Genomic DNA, 25,773 nt, shown 5'->3' on the forward strand with positions numbered 1-25,773 from the left:
TTCATTTCAGCTTTTGCTAAGTAACAACATCAAAATAAAATCTAATGAGTGAAAAAAACAGATCAAGACAAATAACTTTACTGATCATATTTATTTGAAAAACCTGCAATCATTCTCTAACAAATTACACAACACATGAATACCAGCTTACAAGACAGCAAGATTACAACAAAAATCATTCTGGGTAAAACGAGGAGAAACTGATTGAATATCAAAAAAGGAGTCACAAATTTGACAAACAAGAATGACATTTCAGCTCTCAAACCTGCTCTAGACTAAGATGGAGTAAAGCGAAGGAGATTTTCTATCCCATGGACAACGAATAGCAGCAACACTTTGAGCAAGTGAGGTTAAAGGACAAACATTCAACTTTAGCTTGAGTTTGTAAACAACCACTGTCCCACACAGCTCTGTGGCACTTAAGGTACTTCCCAATTACAATCACATGTACAATCTGGACTGGGGGGGGGACTCTTGCTGGTGCACTGGCTCACCTTCTTTACCCGATTCGACCTCCACAGCATCAACTGTTTACAATCATTCACAGGGCAGAGGTGGTTTCCAGTTTGCAGCATTATAAAGTCGAGGGGGATAATGTGCAAAAGACACGATTGAGAGGTAATTTCTATGACGTACAAATATCTTTACTTATTTACATATAGAACACAATGTCACAAACTAATCATTAGATTTATACTTTCAGATTCAAGCTGACTTTGTCACTTAAATGCTACATTTACATTACTCCTGTCATGTGAGGACCCATCAGAAGAGGAAGAGGAAACATCAGGTCTAACCACAGAGCTCTGATATTTACTGTAGGTGTGATGTGATTAGTGTAAACACATTAAGTCGTTTTATGATTGTCTTTGGCCAAACTTCAGAGCCGACTGAGGCATGGAAAACTAAAACTAGATGTAAGCCCCCAACTGTGTTCAACACACATAAAAAAACCCTCTCTTATAAGGTAAAGAGGCCAGGAATGCGTGGAAACCCTGGTTTTATAGCCGTGTGAGTGTGTGGTTGCCAGGTGACTAGACTGAGTCCCTTCTACCAGCCGGACCACACATTCCTTATCATTCTCAGCTGAACAAAATAGTGTCCGTCCACTGAGGAGGGCTGCACAGAGTCGCTACGCTGGGAAATGTTAACAGAATAAATACTAGCAACTGTGTGATATCACATAAATTGTCCTGGTACTAATTCTCATGTTGTCTCGGTTACAATGTCTCACAAAGGAGCTCCCTAATAAAAAATACTTTTGACATCTGTTGATAAATCTGGTCCACTAAGAGAAAAGATGCAACAAGAAGACAACAACATTGGAAGGAAACAAAAAGGGAAATCAAGTGGTTGAACAGGAGTACACAGTACACTACATTCTGCTGCTGTTCCTGCAGTGCTTTCTACCCGAAAGAAATAGCAATATTTCCTCAGAAATGTGATTTGTCACTAAACATAGACATCTTATATACTCATAGATTTCCCTGAGAAGATTATGCTCAGGACGATAAATAGAAAAACTTTAAAATCAGCTATGTTTCTCATATCATTGGCAAATAAAGAAGTCGACCTTTAAAACAGAGAATCAAGTATAGTCTAGAGGCCTTGTCGAGGTTTGGTTTATGAAAATATTTTGGTACTTCCTCAAATCTTCACCTCATATGTAGGCCTTGTGTACTCTAAGGGTGTTTAGGTCACTGTAAATGACACCTCTGTGTGGGTGTGTAGTGCTTATAGTGCAGTAGTGTTTGTTTGGAGGTACAGGAGGCTACACTTCTGTGTTTACACTCTCACTTCCCCCCTCTTGGTTTCATATTGCGTATAACGGTCCGACACCTGTGTGTGGGGTCACAGCAGCAGATCAGCGCTGGTGGGAACTGCGTGTTGGTCTCACACCAGATACCCCGCTCTGACATCGTCTGGTGTCACAGCGGCTCTCCTCACACTCTCGCTGGGCCGGGGGCCGCCGCCACGTCTGGAGGCAGAGTGGACCGTCCTCCAATCCCGTGAGGCGGGGGGTCTGGAGGGCTGGACCCCGGAAGAAGAAGAAGAGGCTGAGGCCCTGGATGCTTCAAGCTGCCCACTGGGCTCCATCACTGTGTTTATGACTAGGGGAAAATAAAACATGTAATTTGTAGCTGAATATTTAGCTTCACATAATCAAGTAGTAGAAGAAGTAGAAGTACAGATATTCGTGTTTAAAAATACTCTGGTAAAAGTAGAATTACTGACCATACTTCTCTACTCAAGTAAAAGTAAAGAAGTATGGGCATCGAAGTAAAAAGTTCCCATAACTACCAACTTTTTTAAAGACTAACTGACTTCCCTTTATATTAATAGAACAATAATGTCATTGTTAGCTAATGAATGTTTCCATGCTGAACAACGGCAACATGACAACGTTTTTTTTAGAGAAGACCAGGGGCCTGTACTACAAAGCTGGTTCAACCTAACCTGGATATGTTTGAGTTAGACGGTTGGCCTAATCCAAAAACATACGCGCTCTCGCTAAACGGTCCTACGACACGGGTTATCAAGTGGATCGCTCAAGCCAGCCGTGTCCTATCTAGTTAGGTGCGCGTTCACATAAAAGGGGTGGTATTTGGCGCATTCGACCAATCACAAACATGGAGAAGCATACTGACAGCGCAGCGTCATACTTCCTGAATGAAAAGTCAACTATAATATTAGACATATGAAGAAGTTACACTTTAAACATCCATGACTTAAACACTTTATCCAGGATAAAAGCCACATAGCTGCACCTGCAAGGTGAATACAGCTGGTAAAAGAAAAAGTGTTTGAATGCGTACATTAACAGGTTTATGATATCACTGCCCCGTCTAAAACACGAGTGGATCTCACTTTAATTACATTTGTCTCGAGTGTTTTGTCAACTTAATGTGTTGCTTAAAATAATACTTCTGCATACAGTATGTGACACTGTGAGTGTTGCACAGCCAGATACGGCTCAGCTGACTCAGATAAAGAAATATATGATACATTATGAAGTGATATGCCGCGGACTGTACTTAATGTTACTCTGATCCGGTTACTTATGTTGTGGCAGATATTTAAGTAAGCTTTCTTAACGCTAATGTTATAATAGTCAGATTGCTCTGAAGATGGGAGGTGATATTCTATTAATGTTCACGTTCACACAGTCGGTGATTTTTGCCGGCCGTCTTTCCTGCGACGGCAGTTTTTCTGTATTTCCTTTCTCCTGTAATATGACTTGATCGCTTTAAACTCCGCACACTGAGCTCTGATTGGTCAGCAGGCAGTGCTTTCACTGAGTTGAGCTCTTAGCCTGCAACCTAACCTGGTCCCGACCAGGTTAGCCGCTAAGCATAAGTTACCATGGAGATCTAGCCTGCTAAAAAGAGAACCAGCTTCGTAGGACCGGAAAGCCGGAGTTTTCCCTGAATTTAGCCGGCTAAGCGAAAATCCTGCTTCGTAGTACACCCCCCTGGAAATGATGGATACACAGATCGTGTTCAAATCAATAGGCACGCAATGACTCTAAATAATAATGATCACGCTACCAGACACAGATTCAAACTAAAGTAACAAACCTGTTTTGAAAATGTAAGAAGTAGAAAGTACAGGTGTTTGTGTTAAAAATGTAAGAAGTAAAAGTAAAAAGTTGTCAGAAAAATAAGCAGTGGAGTAAAGTACTGATACCAGAAACATGTACTTAAGTACAGTAACAAAGTATTTGTACTCCACTACTCCCCACCTCTGCACATAATTATTAAAATGATAGTTTGTATTAATGTTGTTGACTCACCCTCAAGTTGTCGCTGAACTCTCCTGAGTTCTTTCAAGATGGATGTGATTTCCTGCAGTACAAATGTCCAATTCAGCGATCCAATACGATAAGCAATAATTGGCACACATTTCAATTTGAATGTTGACAAACACGAGTCCCTTACCTTGTTGGCGCTTTTGACAACAGGAACATCATTGTCAGAGTTAGCCTTTGCATCAATCTCTTCCCAGATATCCACCCTGTCCTGGAACAGTAACCTGTGTGCACAATGACAGATTCAGAAAGTGAACTTATCACTGCAATCCTAATTTGTGTCCAATATATTATTGATCTTGTCAATTTGTCACTTATAGTTTACCAATTCTGGAGACTAAGTATAACTAAATCCAATCAGGGAAAAATACTAAAATACACGTTTTCTTTTTTGATATACTATGGGTTTTCAATTCAATAACAATTGTAAAAAAAATCACCAAATTGTGGCTACATGTCTCAGGGGGTAACATTTAAACAGGAACAGTTTTATCTGCATCTAATCTGTTGAGCAGATTACATCCCAGTCCTCTCAGCCCCATATTGTCTGTTAGGCTATAAATCCTCGTGCTGACTGACTCAGTTACACCCCTTTAATAAGATTATTGGCTCAGTGCAGTCTGAGCACGGGAATAAAGGATGTACGAGTAACATCTTACTTAATTTTGTCAGCGAGTTGCTCAGTGTTTTCTCTGATAGCCATGGTGACCTGAGACACTGGGTTTAGCATCAGATTGTCCACAGTGACCTGGGGAAAAACAAAACAATGATCCCCATGTTTTTACATCACAGAGGTTTGCTCAAAGTGACGTAGCACATTAGCTCTGACCTCGTCTCTGCTCCTCGCTCGCGGCCTGGAGCTCACCTCAGGGTCACTGCAGCTCTGCTCCGGTTCCCTTGGAGGGGCAGCATTTGGTGGCACTCTCTGGTAGTTTAGTCCAGCCTCAGGGATACGATGAACCAGCTGCAACACAATCTTACTTGAATTCCATCCACTTGCAGCTTAACGCACCTGCCCCCCCTGCTCCTCACACAGCTCGTACTCCAAGCGCCGCTGCTCCAGCTGCACGCTCCTCAGACAGCCACCTCTCTGCCTTCTCCCCTGTGGATGCTGTCCAGGTCGCTGAGCTGGTCTCTAAGGCCAAGCCCTCCACCTGCTCTCTGGACACCACTGTCCTGGTAAAGGCAACACTACACACTGTTCTGCCCACCATCGTGGACATCATTAACTCCTCCCTGTTAACTGGCATCTATCCAACATCCTTCAAAACCGCCTCAGTCACCCCCATTCTGAAGAAACCCGGACTTGACCCAACTGACCTCAATAATTACCGGCCAATCTCCAACCTTCCTTAGTAAAATCTTGGAAAGAGCAGTCGCCGACCAACTCCACCATCACATGTCCAACCATGAGCTCTATGAACCCTTTCAATCTGCCTACCGGACCCACCACAGCACCGACACCGCCCTGATCAAAATCACCAATGACCTCCTCATCGCAGCTGACACAGGCTCCATCACTACACTAATTCTCCTAGACCTCTCTGCAGCCTTTGACACCATCTCCCATAATATCCTCATCACCCGCCTGTCTGAACTTCTTGGCCTCACTGACTCCACCCTCCCCTTCTTCCACTCATACCTCTCTGACCGGAGAGTTTGTCACAAACGCTGGCTGCAGCTCCCCCTGTGCTTCTGTCAATCATGGAGTCCCCCAAGGCTCGGCCCCCTTCTATTTACAATATAAATCCTTCCGATTGGTCATATCATCCGCAGCCATGGTCTCTGTTTCCACTCCTACGCCGACGACACCCACATCACGTACATCAGCACAAAACCCTCTGCCCATCTTCCCCCTCAGTCGCTAATCAACTGCCTCCACGAAATTAAAACCTGGATGACCACCAACCTACTCAAACTTAACAGTAATAAAACTGAGCTCATGGTTGTGGCCCCCAAAGACAATTTACTAGCGGTAGACATTAAGGGTAAATAATGTCTACCTCCGGGCCGGTGGACTTGTATTATCACTGGCCCCACCATTGTAACCACTGGCCCGGAGCATTCGTCCAAAACGAATCGACTAATAATGAAGAAAATTAACACATTTGTTGCAATAGTAATTTATGCACTAACTACATTACTACTTGTACTACAACATTTTAATCATCAGTTCTTCCTAATTTTCCTCAATTGTTCATATTTGGTTTATTAAAATAATGATATTGTGGTCATTGTTAAAAAATGTCTGCTATTATGAGTAGCCTATTATTATTTGTATAATGCACTTTCTGCCTTCCTGTCATTAGGAGTTAGACATGTAACTATGTAATTGATTTGATTAGAACCTTCATTATCCTAAACTGCTGGGACATTTCGCCAATACCTTTATATTGTCTACTCTTCACTTACTTGTCAGCATTGATGTACAGAGCCGACAGAAGGCCTTGTTCATATTGGCATCATATTGAGAGGTGCAGTGACGCGTCCTAAAACCAGGAAGTAAGCTGCTGGTTCCCTCGACAAGGGTTTTGGAAAATAGCTGGAAATAAGGTCTGTGGAAAACAAACCTGTTTGATAAATGCACGTTTTGTTCAGCCGGATAATCTCCACATGTCTACCCTACTTTTATCATTTTCGAATCATAAATCTAATCGATAGATTATAAAAAGGGTTTTAGGACGCGTCACTGCACCACTCTATAGAAGCCAACTCCATCGATCAAGCTGGCTGAAACTTTCTCTCCCTCTTCTTCTCATGCTCCCTGTCACTCTCCTTTAACTCCTCCGGTGACTTTCTTTTATTTGAAGATTGTTTTTTGCCCGGCGCTTGGCCGGTTACCGCCGCTGGTATTAAAAACATTTGGCGAATGGTTAGGTGGCGCGATAGTCTGTAGTGAAGGAGCGCGCTCCCGCTCACGGGAGCCTGCTCCCGCTGCGCTCCGCAGCAAACAGCTGTTTGCTTTTCACCCAACAACGACAACCGACTCACGGAACGCTATGTTGTAGCGTTGATAAACGAAACAATTTAACTAAATTGCTAGTCAAAATACCAATACCACAGGACCATTTTTTTAAAGCAATATTTTGTGGAAAGTACGTTATGCTGGCCCGGGGTGTCTAAATAGTGCTTCCGGGCCAGCGGGCCATTTAATGTCGAGCCCTGCCGGTTACCGGCCGGCCCACATCGTTCGACCGGCCCACTTCAGTACCGGCCCTGAGGGCAGGTCCGCCCCTGCCCTCAGGGCCGCAACCTTGGCGTTGTATTGGATTCAACCCTTTCATTTCAGAACCACATCAAGTCAGTATCAAAATCAGCCTTCTTCCACCTCAGAAACATATCCAGACTCCGGCCATCACTCTCCGACTCTGTTGCAGAGAAGCTCATTCACTGTTTCATTACCTCCCGCCTGGACTATTGCAACAGACTCCTGTCCGGGGTTTCCAGCTAAACCCTGGACAGGCTCCAGTACATCCAGAACTCAGCTGCCAGGGTTCTCACACGCAGCAAGCGCTGGCAGCACATCACCCCCACTCTCTTCAACCTCCACTGGCTCCCGCTCAAGTCCCGCATCACCTACAAGTCCCTCCATGCCCTCTCCCCTCAGTACCTCACAGATCTCCTCCACCCATACATCCCGCACCCTTCGATCCTCAGACTCCGGCCTGCTCTCCATTCCACCTTCACGCCTCCGCACATTCGGGGACCAGGCCTTCAGTGTCGCTGCCCCCACCCTCTGGAACTCCCTCCCTGCTGAACTCCGTAACGCCACTTCTCTGAACATCTTCAAATCAACCCTGAAAACTCATCTGTTCAACAAAGCCTTCTAACATTAACTCACTCACCCCCCCCCCCCCCCTGCAATGTAACACTTAACTTAACTTAACTTGGGTTAATGAAAGGCGCTATACAAATTAAAGTTATTATTATTTTTACTTTCAATGTATTATACCTTAAAATATTATTTTACATAACTGTAAAATATCTAGAGAAATGTACTATATGAGAACCTGCAAGTGTAGTTTGTGATAAAGAGGACAACACATATATAGAATGGTCATCCTTCGTTTTGGTCACTTGATCAAATTGAGTCTTAATGCTTTATTGTGTTAGATTAAGAGGCAACAGCCTGAAGAAAGAAAAAGTGATGTACCTGTTCATGAGCGGTTACTGCGGAGACAGGCGCACTGATCTCTTCTGCTGGGTTTGTGGGGTCACCATCACCCGCCACGTCATGAATCTCTCTCGCCAAGATAGCTAGGTCTTTAGCCAGGTCTTGACTCAACCTAGCAGGCGAGGAATATGTGTTAGAAAGATGACAGAAATAAGAAGTGTCTTTATAATTTAAATGTTTCTACTGTATTTCAAAAGGTTGATTTGTTTAGACCCTAGAATGGAAAATGCAGTAAATAAATGCTGAAGTTTGGCTATAGTCAGGCTTTCTTTAAACCTTACCTTGCAATCTCAGAACTGTGATTGGTCCAATTATTATAGGCCTCTCCTTCGTTGTTCTCGTCCTCAGAGTCTCTGCTGCGGGGTTTGGGGCGCAGCGCGACCACGGGCTGAGGCCGAGCCTGATGACGAGGGCTGTGGGAAGCTGAGGAAGGTTGGGAGCGTTTGTGTTTAGGAATGCTCTGGTTTGAGTCGTACTCCTCGTCTGAGGTAGAGGCGTAGTCAGAGCCTTTCTGACGTCTCCTGGAGCCTTGGGGTCGTGAATTGGTTTGAGTAACAGAGGGAGAGGATAGAGGAAGTTGGGAAAACGGGAGAGAAGGAGAGATACCATCAAAGAATATGGGAAAGAAAAACACCACCAAGCATATTAGACCAAATCCTCCCAGAACCAGAGACAGAGAAGTTGCTGTGGAAGTGCTCATTTCTACACGGAAAATATATCTTTTTTTTCCCCAGTTAAAACATTATTTACAAACTGAAATGAGTACTTCATTCCACAGAACAGCATCTGAGTACCAGCAGAGTACCACATACTTCAGTAGAGAGTGCTCTGGAGAATAAAGCATTTTGAACATGGCTAACTTTATAATATTCATCAGGTCCCATAATCCTCAGAGAACAATGCGCAGGGCACTTTTTATGTTCCTGTTTGCCCCTTGACTCCCACCTGTGTGAAGGCACCAAAATACCATGAAGACGAGCAAACTGAATGTCAAGGTCAGGAAAATACCAAACAGTCAGAGCGCTACTTGCCCTGGTCAAAACAATGTAATGTTAGTTTGATTCATTACCCGCTTTTATGAGAAAAGTATAGAACCCCGGTGTTATTTTCTGAAGGACACTCTATAAACAGAGGACTCTGAATGTATCAAACCAACTCACCACTTTAGTTGATCATGAAATACTTTGAATTCAGATTGTTTTCAACGATACTAGATTTGACTAAAACAGCAGTAAGTGGTTACACCAGTCATAATATTTGAAACCCAATGAAACAGGTTCATGGGAATCTCTGTATTATACTCACTTGTGGTGCTGCCGGTATACTTGGCACTGTTTGAGCGTCCCCTTGTGAGAGGGGCCTTGTTCGGCGGGGCTTTCTGCTGCTTCTCTGCAGGCTTCAGCCCCGAAGTGGAGGCCCTCCGAGCCGAGCTGCCTCCTGACTCCGTGCTGCGGTTGGAGAATCCCGAGCGGATTGGGGCTGAAGAGGACTCCGTGTCGCTGGGAGTGTTGAACGAGCCTGCACGCTTACGAGGCATCGCCAGCATGTCCAGCCTGGAGAGTTTCTTGGTTTCCTGGGGTTGCTTAGCCGGGGCATTGCCGGCCTCCTGGGACATCCTGTCCGTCTCCGTGCCCTCGTTGTCTGAAGCTTCTCCCAGGCGAGCACGGCGGAGCATGGACGCTCTGGTGGGTCTCGGGGCTGTCAAGCTGTTGGCCCGACTCAAGGCCATGGACGTTCTTGTTGTCTTGGAGTCCTCTTTCTGAAGGGGCACAGTGTATTTTTTGCGTGTTTGGTAGCTGTTGGACTCCTGATCAGAGTAAGGTAAGCTCTGCGGGTCGTCACTGAGGTCTGTGGATCCGTGTTTCCCGACACTACGTCTGAGTCCAACCGGCCTCCTGAAAAACCCGGTCTGATTGTTGCTATCTGCTTCCAGAGAACGCATCTTTTCCGATGTAGTGGACTGGTAACTTGAGTCCTGACTAGCTATACTGCCTGAAGACCTATCCCTATGGAGGTCACTAGCAGAGGCTTTACTTGTCCGTATATTTGACCTGGTGTTATTGCTATGTTGGCTCACAGTGCTGGAGGTATCCACATCAGACTCCGTAGACACACAGTCCATTACAGGAGACGGGGTTTTCACTGATTGTCCTGCTCGGAGTTTGGCCTCCAAAGCAGCCAGGACGTCCTCCGTGTCCTTGAGGTAAGAATGTGTGTCCTGATTGACGGCACCCTGGAATGATTCAGACTCTCTCTGAAGAGACAGGATAGAGATGTTGGGTAATCTGGCATTGCTAGGCTGCTCCTTAGTGTAGCTCTCTTGTCTGATTAATGGAGAGACACTACCCTCTGAGTCTGAACTCTGATTTAGGACAGGAGCCGACAAAGTGGGCTTGATTTTTCCTGAGTCCGGGCTACCTTTGGGTTTGGTTAGAGTGGCTGTTGAGAACATTTTGGTTCCATTTCTTTTTTCAGTGCTTGAGTTTGAGCCCCCACGATCAGGTTGTGACTCCTCGGACCCGATGTAGAATGACGTAGACTTTGTTGAGAGTTTGTTCTCTTTTGTCTTCTCTTCTGTGTCCGACGGCTGTCTCCTCTTTTGCTCCACGATGGAACCGTCGTCTGACCTGCTGGCATCGCTCAGGCTGTCGGGCTCTACGTCGTCCTGCACCGATAACCTGTGAAGGCCCTCCTGAAACCTGGGGGTCGCCAAGCCCCTCTCCCCTACAATAAATGTCGAATGCGGGTCATAATGAACATGAATGCTGGGAGTTGGAATGTCACTCTTCTCCCTCTGCGGCACCTGGGGCAGGATGCGGCGAGCTCTTGAACCGTCGCTGTCGGCGCTGTCGTTGTGTCGGGTGAGCGTGGCATTGTTGGTGATTGATCCTCGTGCTGCAGTGAAACAGTTTGAATGCATATTAATGACACGTACTAAAACGGAATCATTCATATTCATCAGGGCGTCTCATTATCATTTCAAATAGTCTGGTGTCTCGTCAGGTGGCTTACCCCCTGCTGACAGCTCCATCTGGGAGGAGATGTCAAAGAGGCCAGACGAAGGGCCAGATTCTGTGTAGCTGTCTGCCAGGCTGGCCCAGCAAGACATCCACTTAGGAGCCCCCTGCAACACTGCACCTGCTGCCTGGACCTGCACCAGATAACAGACAACTTAATCAATATAAGAAAGATAGTAGATTAAACACTTAAAAGAAAGCAGTTATTATTTATATGATTTCCTTAGAAAACAAAGTTAATATGACACACAGACAATTCCATATGTCATCTGTTTCATGAGTAAGATTTAGGAATGCACCGATATGACTTCTTCAGGCCTGACCTGATACCTGGACTTTGTGTGTATATCAAGTAATAATTCCAATAAAATAAAATAAAAATCGCGAAAGTTAAAAAGGAATTTAATTCAAGCATTAACCTTTTAATTGCAGCAACAAATCGCTCATTAAATCCCAGTATATGATATTTGGTAATTGAATAGGATGGCCCCGTTTTAACCACTAACCGACCCAGCTATTTCCAAGTCAGTATCGGCCATATGTTCGCTATTGGTGCATCCCTAAGATTATCTTGCATCTGGTTAGAAAGCAAAGAAATACCAAGAACCTGTGAAGAAAGATGAAGCAAATCTAGAAATCAATGGAGACAGAGATACACCAAAAACACAGATGAAACCCCGAGAAGGCACATACAGACATTGGATTAGCGATAACATATAGATTATTCCACTCCAACATTGATCACACCCTGAGCAGAAGGTTTACCTCCACCAGACTCTGTCCCTGTTCTGGAGCTGGCCTCACCTCCCCACAGCTACTCTGCCTATCCTGCTCCCTGCTCTCAACTAGAACAGGACTAAACTCTGAGGAAGAATCTGCTTCAGTCTGGTTGGTTCGCTCTGGGCTCTGTAAAACACCAAACACCTGTCAGGAACAAAGCAGTGCAGGTTGATAAGTCGGACAAAGTACACGGCTCCTTCGGAGTGGAACTTTCTCCCTAGAGACAGAGGACACTGGTGAAAATGCAAAGATGATTTCCTTCAAGCACATTCATTCAAATCAAGCGCAAAATAAACTTGCCTGGTCAATCTTGGTCCGTGCCTCCTCTAGCTCTTTATCTTGAATATCGGCTTCAATGGTGTAGGTTCCTGCGTCACTCAAACTGTCCTCCTCCTCGTGTTTTGGACCAACAGTGGGGCTTGTGACCTCCACACTCTGAGTTACCGGGGCCATCACAGGGGCCTTGAGGGCAACAGGCTGGTGGATAGGAGAGGAAGTCTGTGGCTGGTATGGAGCTTTAGATGGAGCGGGACTACTCTGCGATATGGCCACTGTCTCCGTTTTAGCTGCTGTGGGGGGACTAGATGCATTTTCCTCCCAGCTGGCAGACGCGGCCTGCTTTGCTTGTTTGAGAAATTCCGCATTAAATTCCTGGGCGAGTTTAGACCTCCGGCCCACACTGCTAAAGGGCCTTGCAGACACGGAGGAAGAAGAGCGGGAGGAATAGCTGGTGCTCATCCGGTCCTCTGTCTTCTCCCTGCGTAGAGAGCCAGCTCTCTGGAAGCCTGTGGAAGCAGGGCCCTTTAGAGGGACAGTGTATCGTTTGGTTGGGGTGGTGGTGGAGGCTGGAGGTGGGCCTCGTCTCTCCACCGCTGGGCTTGAGCTTTTCTTCACCTTATCCAAAGGGACCCTGAGGCATGAGGACTCGGGTGGAGATGGGTTATTGGTGAAGGACTGGGAGCGCTTCTTTCGTGGGCCTTCATCAAAGAATTCAATGACAAAGGCTTGGTGAGGCTCAGCCTTGCCAAGACTGGACAGGGACTGAGGCTCTGGTGGAGAGCGGGACAACGCCTCCTCAGAGTCAGGGGAGGCGAGGCGTTGTGGTGGGGAGGCTCTCAGGGGTTGTGGGGACACATGGGACCCACTCAGAGGATCTGATTGGAGGAAATCTCCCCCATTTATTGCAGGATCTCTTGATTCAACATGAGTGTCATCTTCACTGTGGTTAGCTAATGATGGAAAGACAAAAGTTAGCACACTATTTCAATTAAAGTCAGTATAGGTAAAAGAAAATGTGGGACTTACCCTTGGTGATCCTCAGAGGCGATGAGTAACCGTTTGTGCCATACAGTTCTTCAGCTATGGACTTTCGCCTCATGCTAGCATTGCTTTGGACCAGCCAATCAGCAACTTTGCTTTCTGCTGAAATCACCTCAGTGGGTGCGGTGACGTGCTCTGTGGAAGGTAACTTGTGCTGCTGGCGGAAAGAAAACTTTGTCACGTGGTCCTTGATCTTCATTTTCCCTGGCGTGCATTCGTCAAATTCGATGGTGAAGGAGGCGTGGCTTTGTACCACGGGGGGCGTAGAGGAGACGATGTCAGCGGGATTTGGAGTGTCTTTGGTGGGCACCTCGTGGACCTGCGACTCGGGTTTCTTGGCAGCTCGCTGATGTAATTCTTTTGTTGGGATCTCAAAGTAGCTGGGCTCGCGGCGGTATGATAGGATGGACTTGGCCTGACTCTCGGACAGAGAACCGTTGACCTCATATCTGGACACGTCTTTAGCAGGCTCTGTACAGGGAGGAGAAACACAGAGAGATTGTTGGCATTACAAATAGAAACATTTGTATGTGTTTTGTTTCAATTTCCTCTTTCAGCTCACACTGAAAGTCAATCAAATGTCAGATGTACACAAAGCAACACATTGAGATGACGGGATGATAGAATTTCACAAAATCCCTGAAAGTGGGAGCCACAAAAAACAAATCTGACTGAGAAAACAAATCTGCCAGTGTGTGTTTGGGTGCCAGTTAGATGTGGCCAAATATCACTTTAGGAGCTCAGAGTCCAGCGGAGGGTAGCTGAGCAGGAAATAATCTGTTTCAGCCTGGGCACCATGAGGCAAACAATTACCCCTCCTCCCCCCTCCAGAGGCTTAGAGGGACATAATCCATCACGAGGCTGACAGGCACTGCCCACTGGCCTGGCACGGTGCAGCCTGGCTAACACTCCACAACTGGCACCCAGGGACCTGCTCTGTGCTTCTTACCATCCATCTCTGACTGACCCACAAAGGGCGTTAGATAGCAGAGCCACAGAAAACATGTCATTACAAATCAGGATCTGACTGACAGATGTGGGAAGATCCAATGCAATTGTAGTACTGACTAGTATAAAATGACATTCTGCTGTAATGATACTTATGTATAAATACTATAATTAAGTCTGTTGTTTGTACACATTAGTACCATTTGAAGACACTAACCTGGAGACTCCTGTTCTGGTGATTTTCCACCTCTGTTCTTGGATTTGCTGGCTGCTTCCTCATCTTCGCCCCACCAGGATGGTTGGCCATAGAGAGGAGTGGGCTTGGATATGGGAGACTCTGTGGAAGCTAACACACAAACGGACACTATGAGGCCCGTGGATCAATTCAGGCAGGAGCCGAACACAGAGCTGACTTTACATATACATTGCATTGAGAGGGCAATCTGTTAGTTAAATGAAAAAACAATGTTGTGTCTAAGTTTGGTCCTGTGACACATTGGAGCTCAGCAGGACATTAAACACGGCAGCTTTTGGGCTTTCTAAACCCCCCCCCCCATTGCCCGTACACAGAGAGAATAGTGGGGGTCCAGCTGGGATGCATACAGTATCACACAAACCACCAAAACATAATCCTTCTGGTGAAAATCGGGACAAAGCTAATCCTAATCTATAAAGAAAGAAACAATATAAAACATGGCATAACAACTGCATGTAACGTGAGGCTGGTTGTCGACGGCGACACACTGGTTGCACTTTGTTGACCTTGGATACCATGCAGGTATTCTCCCTGATGCTGTTTGGTAACTGGAGTTTAGCCGCTGGCTTGACAGTGTTCACACATGCCGGCGAGCCTATACGGCACTAATCAGATCATCTAGAAGCTGCTTGTTGGCCTGATACACAGGCTAAGCACGCTCTCTGGATTCTGATGTGGAGGCTTCACAACTCTAAGCATCAACAGCACTTTGCCACTGTTGCCTTGGACACTCACAATAAGACATCAACACAGCGACGAGAGATGCAGAGGGGCTTGTTACTAATTCCTTTCCCCTTATCCAAGACTCCCCTTTTAGCTAAGGCAAGCATGAGTGGGTGTCACAACTCAAATGGACTGAGCTATGCTCAGCTTTTATGGACATTTAGAGCAAGATTTAAAAGCAGGCCAAGATTTACATAAAAAGATAAGAGTGAAGGAAATTTGCCAAAAATCCTTTTCAATGTTTGTCCTGAATATGTGGCTTCACAAAAAGCTTTCATTCTTATACTTTTCCAGCCCAATACTTTCATGTTAGTCACATTAGATTTAGGATTTGTCAGGATGGATAATGTTTTGGGTCATCTTAGTATGAAAACATGATAAAATGGTAAATGACTACATGATCAATCGGTTAAAAAAGGGTTTAAGCATTCAGGCTGTTTAAATCATGAAGTGCTGAGGTGTGCAGTATCAGGGAAGACGTCAAATATCCATTTTGTGCCCCTTCAGTAAATACTAAGTAGCCTCAGGACCTGGCAGAGTGAAGTAGGCCTGAGGCACACACTGTACAAGTGTAGCGTCCTGCCCTGAAGACAGCTCAAGGATTGGACACACTCCACATCCTGCCCAGCTGCAGGGGAACACAACTAAGAGCACAGAGAAAAAGAGAAACACGGCTCTCGCAGCACTTTATGCTGTAAGCGACTGAATTTGACAACAAAATCAATTGTAACCACCAGAATACAATATGTTATTAAGGTCTCCAGTCGAACAAGCCCAGCCAAAGCCAATCCATTTGCCTGAAGCCAACAGATATTCATTCATTCTGGTGTGGCAGACTTTTCATTTATAACAGTGATGGAAATAGAATGTGTTTACACAAGTGCAGCTTTGTTTTCTGTAGCATACTATGAAATGCATTCCTTATCTTCTTGTGACTGTATATCGAGCGAGACAGAGGAGGCTAGTGTGTTATCTCTGTAGACTAGCTCACAACAACACAGGGAGAGGCTGCTATCACACTGCAGGGTGAGTGCAGGGCCCCTGGTAAACACGGCGCGTTCAACAAAGAGTCTGCAGTCACAGGTTTACAGGATCACTGTGGTTAGCTTTAGCTGCACGATACAACCGCTCTCCCATCTTACTAAATGTTTTCCAAAGTTCAAAGGGTTGTTTGTACTGCACTCTGGGAGTCTAATGTTGGGAAAGTCCTATTTTAAGCAACAGTTGTACTCTTCTCTCTCACAGGGGCGATTAGGAGCAGAAAGCGCGAGAATTACAAAATCAACAGCAGCTGGAATAGGTTTTGTCCCTATGAATGAGCTTCATTCACAAAGTGCTTCGCTTGAACTAACAATTATTCGACTGTTAAACTGTTGCCTGTACTGTACAGCAGGATGTACTCAGTACGGCTCAGGGCAGAAGGCCATAGCAGCCACTGGTAGTACAAGCAGCAACAAAGCCACCACCAGATCAATTGATAGAACCTTTACACCTTTCTAATTCTTGCTCGCGTTGAACCATCAGCACCATGGTTGCCGCCCCTCGTCAGCAGTCGGGGATGAATGACGTAGATAAGACTGTTTGTCCTTAACTCCTTACCCAGGGCTAGTCGGGAAAGCTCTCATTCTGCCAACTCTGGGATGTCAAGATCTATTTCTCCACTGACACCAGAGGATTGCAGCCTCGCCACTCACACGGCAGCCTAATCTCACACCAGGGAAGCTGTTAATAAAAGACGCCACAGCCGCCTCATAGAGTGATCTCCCGTCAAAGCCCTGTAGCACATGGAGGCGCAGACACTTCTCTTCCTTGCTTGGACATGGTATTCAAATCCACTTAAGTTGGAACATTTTCCCCACAGGCAACAATAATGTTTACCCTGCTTCTGTATCCATAAAAGCTGCCGACTTCCTGCTCATATCTGTTATATGAGGTTTGTGTACCTGTAAGAGACTGGGCTTTTCGCTCGGCCTTGTCTTGAAGTTTGGACACAGAGCTTTTGCTCTTCTCCGAGCTCTGGAGCTGCTGTTTTTCCTTTGCCTTGGCCTGCAGGGCTTTAATACCAAGCTGCAACTGGCTGGTGTACTTCTCGTGCTGCACAAGGAGAGGAAACAGGATGTTAGAAACCTTCTGCCAACAATCAGTACAGATGTTCCTGTCCTCAGACACACAGGGTAACAGGAAGAGTCTCCACCATGGACTCCTGCTCATATTTCTATTTGTTGACAATGAATACTACAATTTCAAATGTTGAAGTATTGGCATTTTGAACTGGTAAACATTTGTGTTAACAGTTTAAAACTACAAAGTGTATCTTTCTTTTCATTTGGAATTGAACTAAGTCTTTTCAAACACTCCAACACCAGTTAGCCAATTTGTTTCGGACCACAGAGCTTATCAAGGAGGCTGACGACTGTTGGCACGGGAACCTGACAAACTAAGGTCACAGACACATTACATTCACACCTCCAATGGAAAAGCTGCATATTGTGTAATAGGTTAAGTCTATTCATTTGTAATCCTTGTCAAATTCGAAAAAGACAGAATCATTTATACTACAAAAAAGGGGCGCTTCACTCTATTAATATCAAGGATTCATGGCAAGTAATCACTGCTAGCTCCAAAAGGGCACATGCTATTGCTTTTACTTACTTTGAGAGCTTCCTCTGGGACCTTGTGTTGACTCCTCTCCAGGATATATACATGAGCATGTGCACGGAGAGTTAAAGAACACATACCTACCATTTTGTAAAACAATGTGAGGATATGTCTGCTAAGAATATATATGCACAGTTCGGAGTCTGACCAGTAAGATGTTTGTTGGGAAAGGGACTTGAAAGAAATACAGATCTGTTACCTAAAGTATGGTACATGAGCAGTTACTTTAATACATTTATACTGAATATAATATCATGCTTGGTTTTAACCCCTCAAGAGGTCAAAAGTACTTTCTTCTACTGCTTCCAAGAAGTAGAAAAGCGGATAAGAAGTACAGGCCTGTTGCAATTTAAATAATGAAATACCAGACGGGTTAAACATTGCTCGATGTCTCTATTCCCTTAACAACTTCCCCCCCCAGTGATATTTAAGATTCAATATTTGTGAGTGTTATGCCCTGGGGTCAAAGGAGGCAGGAGATTTTCTGTGCACAGTTGACCATAATCTAAACCCCCTGACTGAAAAACCGCAGGGGATTAACATGCCAATGTAGCGAAAGACCACAGAGGGAAAATCAAATGTAAAAAATGTGTGCCTCAAACAGCTGCCAGACATTGGCTTATTTCAGCGTGGGCTGCTAATCACCAACTGAAACTGGGTTACATCAAATCACACAGTTACGCAGAACATTTGTCTATAATTATAATGAATAATACAGAAAAAGGATATCATAGCCAAAACGGACGACATCAGAGAGCTTGAGCGTGATGTACGTCTGGTCTGGGATTCTCAGGTCATTCACAAATGTCTGCAAAAGAAAGACAAGAAACATCAAGCTCAACTACCGTCCGCTGGTCACTAATGAAGTCAATGTGTTGAGTCACAGGTCATTCCTACTGGCATGCACCCAGATACGGTAAGGTGCTTTGCAAATCGGCCCTTTTTTCCATTGAAAGCTAATCCCAGGCACATAAAAACTCTGAAGAGATTATGCTGTTATGCAACGACTGTCTCTGTTTTTGTACGATGCTTAATGGCCATGTGGAGGTGAATAAATGCAACTGTGCTTGAATGTGTTGATCAATCATGTTAACATGTGCCTAAACAGGTGAGACAGGGACTAGACTAAGATAACTGGAGGAAAACGCAGCAATGCTGGATTTCAGTTTCAGCTCCTTGTGCCGTTCTGCTCTGATTAGTTTGGCTGCAGTTACCCAGGCCGAAAGAAACACTCTGAGAACAATGAAGGGTTTCTCCCACTGCTCAACTCTGGATTTCAGAGGGATAATGGTGCAGTGAAGTGGCAACAGATCGCTGAAGGGAGAAAGGTGGGGGTTAGCGAGTGAGATAGAAAGAATGGGAGAAAAGAAAAAAGGGATTCCAGGCCAGCAGGAAAAGCCAGTCTCCTGATTACTACCACCAACCGTCGGTGGCGCACACAGAGAGGCAGTCTGTGCTCTGGGATATGGATGTGGACGTGATTAGGAGTCTCCTGGGGGCCCAGGGGCTGGCTCCTCTATCACAGGTATTCTGACACTAAAGATGGACTCACTCACCCCGTTCAGGCTGCCCAGGTCCTTCACCATGTGCTCGTCCGTGTTCTGGTCGTAATTGATGACAGCATGCTGTTTATCCACACTGCGGGACTGGAACGACAGTAAAGGGAAAAGGTCATTCGAGATTCAACCATTGGTGGATCAATGTTTAATCATTTGTCCTTTTTCAAGCAACCTCCAACGTAAGAAGTCACCCGCCGACTAACTACATAACTAGGCATCTGAAGGCATCAGCTTGAGTTCCTGGAAACTGTATGAGCATGTTTTCTACTTTCCATGAATTTATCATGTCATTGGTACGGAGGTTCATTATCAGCACTTCTTTATGATCCACATTTAAGACTTGAGAGGGCATGAAAATGAACATTTAGGCAGAGTCAGACCCTGTCCATACACCACAAACAATCCTTTAAACATTGCTGTAGATTACACTTTTAGATGGCCCTCATCTACCAAACTCTGCCAGCGTAGCTCTGACCTGTTGCCCACAGTCCAACTGCCATTCACCAGAGTGGAAATGTGCTTATTTCAACTGCCCATCAATTATGCGCAAACTGTGCACGTGACTCAGCCTGACTCATGCTCTCCTCTCTGCTCATTATGCACTCTGGGCTTCCTCATCACAAAAACCACAAAGACTGAGATGACTACTGTGATTCAATTGTACATTTGTAGCATTGGAAAAACTCCCACACGCCTACTAACTGGGATAAACAGGGAACACAGGCTGTATATAATGTCTGTGTGTGTTTGCCTTTTCACTAAGAGGACTTCCAAATAGCTTTAGTACTGCACTGCCTATAAAGTATGGCTTATTGTTTAGCTACTTGATTAGGTTAACTGTGCAACAGAACTAAAAATGCATTCCTAATTTGGGGACCCTTAACTTAATTCTGCCCTACTAGAAAATGTGTGCACGGCCGCTAGGAAACAATAAGTATACCACACGTTTGAGGAGGCTTAGGGTCTGATTACTGGTTATGGAGATAGACACGCTGATCGGACACCAGTTGTCATGGGAAGTCCAAACATTCAAGTCGAGGCCCTCGGCTATTCTAAGTGAGAGGACTTTGACTCAATCTCTGCTTTTCAAGCCAAACAGGATTCTCATGTTACAGATATTCAACAGTTGTTTGAAAAGGAAAAATGCAATAAGCCACGGAAAGAAAAACATTAAAGGGTTAAAAGAAGACACTGACTGTGAGCCAGGTCAGGAAGGAGTGCTCAGCAACTAAATGGAGCTACAGAAAAGTCTGCATCATTTCAGACTGGGAGAAGCTGAGGTTTCTTCTTGGATCCAGCAACGCCTAAATGTGGACATGAGCAACTTCTCAATCCGACCGACATCTGTGGTCGGGAGGCTTTTTTCTGAGCATAAAGCACTTACTAAGTAAAGTATAAACAACTGTTTCTGAGGCAACATTCCTCTTTCGCGGGGCTAAATGCAGAGAGTGGAGAAAATGAGAGGGAGAGTATTATACAAAACCCACAAAAGAAATTGTGTTTATAACGGACGCTGCATGGAAAAACAACACAGTGGAATGCTTTAGCTGCGTTTTAAGTCATTGTTTGAAGGACCGTCAGGGGCAACTCAGTGTTGAGGCTGTGTCACATGCACACACACAAACGAAGCATGTAGGGAGCCTCCCGCTGGTGTTTCACACGGTTCTGTGACTAGCTGTCCTGTCAGACATCATTTTTGACAGGCTTCCACTCTGCTGGTGTTTGCCATATAAACACTAACTTCTCTACAATGTCATCACCAAGGCGAACGCACACACGATACCTTTCTTAAACATACAAATTCACCCACCTGCAGCATTAGCTCGCAGTCATCCCTGCCAACGAAGATCATCTCCCGTGGCAACCGGTGGCGTGTGCCAGAGCTGCTGACCAGGAACCATGACGTCACACTCATGTTGGGGCCACGCGTCAGGACCCTCTTAGCATCCTGGGAAAAGAAAACAATACAAATAGTTTAAAGAAACCTGAGGACTGAAGGAGTGACATTCAGAAAGCATGATCCAAACTCAATACCTGTCTCCCTGAACAATGTCCTACTAAACAAGCTGGTGCTTTATTGTAGAGATTACTGAGGGGAAGTTACCACCTCACCTGAGTAAGACCTGTTTATCCATTACATTCCAGTCTGGCAGTTATACTATTGAAACAATGCAATTAAATAACAACTCTGAACATATGTTGTATGTTGGTGAGTCATGTTAAAGAGAGGCAAGTCTCAATGGGACAATGAATGGTATTCAGTATGTTAACACAACTCACACATGCAGTAAATAAAAGGACAGCAGACATTATAAACTCCTGTTGTCTGTCTCATGAAGCATGCTGGGAAACCTGTAGCAAAGTAGCGCCAGTGGGAAAGGTAGCTAACTTAACAGTGGTCAGGTTTTTACTTCCTGTAACCTTGGCTGACTAAACATTACGGCATGGGAAATATTGGCCAACACGGTATTTATATTTGATTTTACAAGCTATGTATTGTCTCGTAATGTCAGTGCTATTTTCTTTCAAATTACACCGCGGATTGTTTGACGCTGTCGGTGACAGTGAAGCGGTTTAGCTAACGTTAGTAAGTCTCCGCTACACCGAAACAAGCGTTTTCCAATGATTCTTTTCAAACAACGTACCTTTAATGCCTTCTCCGTTTTACTCTTAAGTGAAGCCAGTGTTTAAAGTCGTACAGCAGAGGAAACTCGACGACCAACATATACAGCAACAGCACCAGGTAAGTCTGGACAGGTAAATGTCGATCACACCCTCTTCTTCCTCTGGGAATGACAACCGGGCGAAACTCTCCAACGCCTCTTCTGCCCAGAGGGTGACGTCACGTGACAAGTCCATCAAACGCTTTACCAGTTTGAGTTGAGAGGTGAGGGAGGGAAGAGTTCTCACTCTGATGGTTTCCAGGTGCAGACAAAATGTAGAAACTATGAAAACACAAAAACGTGTTCGTTAGCATAGTTAAAACATTAGTATCATTATAGAATTCCATATTAGTTTTGTTTAGAACAAAAAAAAGTAATATTATTGAATTTAGTGTAATTAAAACAAAAGAATAATCTATCATATGTTATGAATTGTTGTTTGACAATGGAACAACATTTTTTTAGTTGAATTGTTTTGGTCATTTGTGGTGTATGTGTTTGGACAGATTTGGAATAAGCATATTATATCCTTGACCTTTGCAGAAGTTAAAGCAGCAAAACTCCACTATTATACATTAAAGTACTATGTTACAACAAGTAAGTCCTGTATTCAAAACGCTTATTTTGTTTTTTATAAAAAAAACAAGGCCTATCAAAAAAATTAACTAAACTGATTAATCATTATAACATTATAACTGCTGACAATTTTAATTGCAACTAATGACAACAGCCTTACTAGGCAAAAAGGTTTGCAGTAATATTTTTAAAATCGTTCCAATTAAAGCTGCTTTCTGTTGGCTTTAGTGGAAATGTATGCAATAACTTACTTACTTACTTAGCACCTTAGGATTGCTTTTAGCAATGAAAGGTGCTTTACAAATCAAATGTATTATTATTATTATTAACTTAGAAAAATAAAATTGCAGGTGAAGAACGCATGTGTACGGATTAAGCACCATTATTGCTGGCTAGAATTTGTAACCATCGAGTCATCTTGTATATACGATCTTTGTCTCTGTGCACGGCCACAGGACTTTGTTTATCTTGTGTGTCACTCTGGCTCATCAACAGGACGGAATATACCAGCTAAAATATACAGAAATGTAATGTTTTTATGTAGCAACAAACTGATATAGGAGTCTCTAATGCGTCATCAGGGAAAAGACTGGATTAATAGTCAAACAGAGGTTAATTGTTGTTGTTGAAAGGTGTGGAAGAGCCTAGAGCACGAGTAATTAGGCATAGGTTAAATTAAATGTATATTCAAATTTCAAACGCAAAATTGAATTGAACATGCATTACGCAGTCTATATAATAATTTCCTTCAAAACCAAACAAAACATCTGGTGATCGTGTGTGTGGATATGGAACATTAGTCAACCTGAAATGATTTTTACATGAGACCAGTAGCCGCTAGATGGCGTTATAGTTCCATCTTTAACGTAGCGATCTCAAGCAAAACTCCCACTATTGTCAGGAGATTGTTTCAGGATGTTAGAGGGAATTTCACTGGGCCCATAACGTCTTAATGTTTTGCTGTGTTAATGTAATTTAGAAACCATCATTAAATTGCTACCAGTGCGTTAGTAGTAGGCCTATGTAAAAAGGGGGGATTGCAACATCACGTTATCCATGTGAGGAGGAAGACATCTCTACTTTGTGGTAAAATAATCTTTCTACATATAACAAGGACTCAATAGACTTGGAGTTCATTGACCTGCAGATAGATATTCTAAAAAAGGTCAGTTTACTTAGTCTGGGTGTGTTTTCCCCTCCACTTCACCCCTGCTCTTTGAGTTTTGAAGGGGCTTGAAGTCAACAAGTTGAACCGGTTTCTGAAGGCCCTGACCTCTGTCACACATTTGAAAAGCCCCTGAAATTCCTCTCTTCCACCAAGCCCCATGAAACAGCAAAAACACTTTTATTTTCACCTTAAACACATTGACATGCCACTGTATGGAAAAGCAAATCAAAAGGATACAATTAATGATGGCTGAATGATAACTTTGCACATTCACATATTTCACAAATAAAGGTTAACGGGTTTCCTTATGCAAATTGAGGATCAAATGATAGAGGGTGTACGATGTAGAACAGATTCTAAAGCCCCTTAAGGCACATTTGTGACTTGTGATCCTGGGCTAAACAAATGTCATATGTGCTCCTGCTTTCACGTTCTCCTTCAGTGTCTTTTTGTTTGTAGAAGCATATTGCAGTCAGTAAGGAGAATTACATTTGAAGCCTGCCTCTCCAGCTGATCTTGCGCTCACGACAGGCGAGAAAGAAGATTTTTATATAAATTATAAAATGGTTTCCAAGTGAAATATGCATTAATTGGCTAATTTCTTTAGAATATTTTATCATAAGTATAAATGACATCCTCTTGATTTTTAGTGGCAACTGCATTTAAATCTGTCATCTCAAAGCTTCCAAATCCTCACCTTCACCTGCCTCGGTACGACTTCTTATTTATCATTTATATACATTTGAAGGCAAAATCATTATTGGATAAAGTATTTTACCTTTCATGTTGAAATAAGGAATCCCATTTTCAAGATATATTGTATATAAATGTCAGCCTCCACCTCCTCTATATTTGGACATATAAGAGGACATTTTGTGTCTGGTTCACAAAGAGAGCATCACTGGCGTCCATGATGTGTGAGTGACACTTCCCTCACCCAGCACAACACTACCTCACCCAGGGGAGGCCTGTGGAGCCGCGGCCTCAGCTCTGCTCTGTGTTTCTGTTTCAGCTCGACTCAGGTGAGGGATGGTTCGGTTGTCAGGTGAGCGCCACACTGGGCCAAGCCTCGGTCTCACTGTGTGGCGCTGTGCGTTGCAGCTGGCCAAAAGACAGACTGTGAGCTCTGGCTGTCAACATCTGCTCCAGAGACTGTACCATCTGCCCCGGGTCCCGCGGGGAGCCTCTCTCCCGTCTCAGACCAGCTGCAGAGCCCCAGACGTGGACCTGAGTAGTCCTGCAGAGCACTGAACACGGCCAAGACACAGTCAGAGGAGCCGTCGTGTGCCGCTGGAACATTTGTCTCAAACACTTAGCTGCGTTTTATGCGTCTGTAGGGTGCCATCATAGCGAGGTTTAGATAAACACGAATCCGGCTCCTGTTGAGCAAGCTTTCACTAGAGGAGAGAGTCAAGGTACACCTTAAAAGGCATGCAAGGGCGGATTATGAGACAGTAGGCCCCCTGGCAAAATGCAAAGAGCCCCACCACCTCAAAACAGAGACTTTGTATTTGGTTAGCCTTTTTTGTTGTTGTTTAGCGTGTCTTTATAGTCATGATGCTCTCTTTTGTGTGTGCTTGTGGTTGTTGTGTGTCCCTTTGTGCTCCTTTTACATTTCTTTGTGGTTATTTTGATTCCTATTCCTGGTCGGTACTCATCTCTTTGAGTAATATTTTGTAGGTGGAGGCCAAGGGCGCCACTGATATGTTCGGGCCCCTAGGCCTTTGCCCTGCAGGCTGGTTCAGTAATCCATCCATGATCATGGTTAGCCAAAACAACCAAATTGATGAGGTAGATTTTCATGTAGTTTAAATAACTTTGTATGAAAATGTATGATCAAGGAGAAAAACAAGGAACTAAGGTGGGAATAGGAAGTCGAAGACATTTGTGTGAACAAATTATACTTAAGAGCAATAGAAAAGAATGGATTTCCTTCTTTACGACTCCTTTTAAAGTTTTAATTACTGTACTTTCACAGTGGGAATGTCTAGACACAGACAGTAATCAATATTTCACAACATGGTTTATTCAGATGTGAGACTTTTAGTTGTTTCGAGTGCTGGTCTCAACTCAATTGTTTTTCTTTAATGTAAGATCTCATAAAAGTCTGACTCTACACAGTG

General features: G+C 44.2%; 1 protein-coding gene and 1 long non-coding RNA gene across 10 annotated transcripts; one reads left to right on the forward strand and one right to left on the reverse strand.

The window, feature by feature from the left end:
* Window positions 1-72: 72 nt before the first annotated feature.
* On the reverse strand, window positions 73-24,834 carry cep170b (centrosomal protein 170B). 9 transcript variants are annotated; one of them, XM_034222311.1, is made up of 19 exons: window positions 24,429-24,834; window positions 21,889-22,188; window positions 21,054-21,191; window positions 19,241-19,330; window positions 18,414-18,492; window positions 17,679-17,737; window positions 16,970-17,120; window positions 14,265-14,393; window positions 13,085-13,570; window positions 12,080-13,008; window positions 11,765-11,905; window positions 10,995-11,133; window positions 9,288-10,877; window positions 8,264-8,510; window positions 7,962-8,094; window positions 4,638-4,772; window positions 4,468-4,556; window positions 3,794-4,032; window positions 73-2,111 (listed from the first exon to the last, which is right to left on the reverse strand). In XM_034222311.1, the coding sequence occupies exons 3-19, from the start codon at window positions 21,156-21,158 to the stop codon at window positions 1,894-1,896; spliced, it is 4,959 nt and encodes a 1,652-aa protein (XP_034078202.1). In that variant the 5' UTR covers window positions 21,159-21,191; window positions 21,889-22,188; window positions 24,429-24,834; the 3' UTR covers window positions 73-1,893. The 9 variants fall into 9 exon arrangements, with proteins under 9 accessions (XP_034078202.1, XP_034078209.1, XP_034078207.1 ...); XM_034222318.1 differs by lacking the exon at window positions 24,429-24,834 and having other exon boundaries at window positions 3,794-3,845; window positions 3,939-4,032; window positions 4,674-4,772; window positions 11,765-11,923; window positions 21,889-22,158; XM_034222316.1 differs by lacking the exon at window positions 24,429-24,834 and having other exon boundaries at window positions 3,794-3,845; window positions 3,939-4,032; window positions 11,765-11,923; window positions 21,889-22,158.
* On the forward strand, window positions 21,623-25,771 carry LOC117550035. The gene is made up of 2 exons (XR_004569561.1): window positions 21,623-21,709; window positions 24,663-25,771. It is a non-coding gene; the product is annotated as an uncharacterized LOC117550035 (long non-coding RNA).
* The last annotated feature ends 2 nt before the right edge of the window (window positions 25,772-25,773 follow it).

The sequence above is a fragment of the Gymnodraco acuticeps genome, unplaced genomic scaffold (assembly GCF_902827175.1).
Source record: "Gymnodraco acuticeps unplaced genomic scaffold, fGymAcu1.1, whole genome shotgun sequence".
In the NCBI taxonomy this organism is placed as follows: domain Eukaryota; kingdom Metazoa; phylum Chordata; class Actinopteri; order Perciformes; family Bathydraconidae; genus Gymnodraco; species Gymnodraco acuticeps.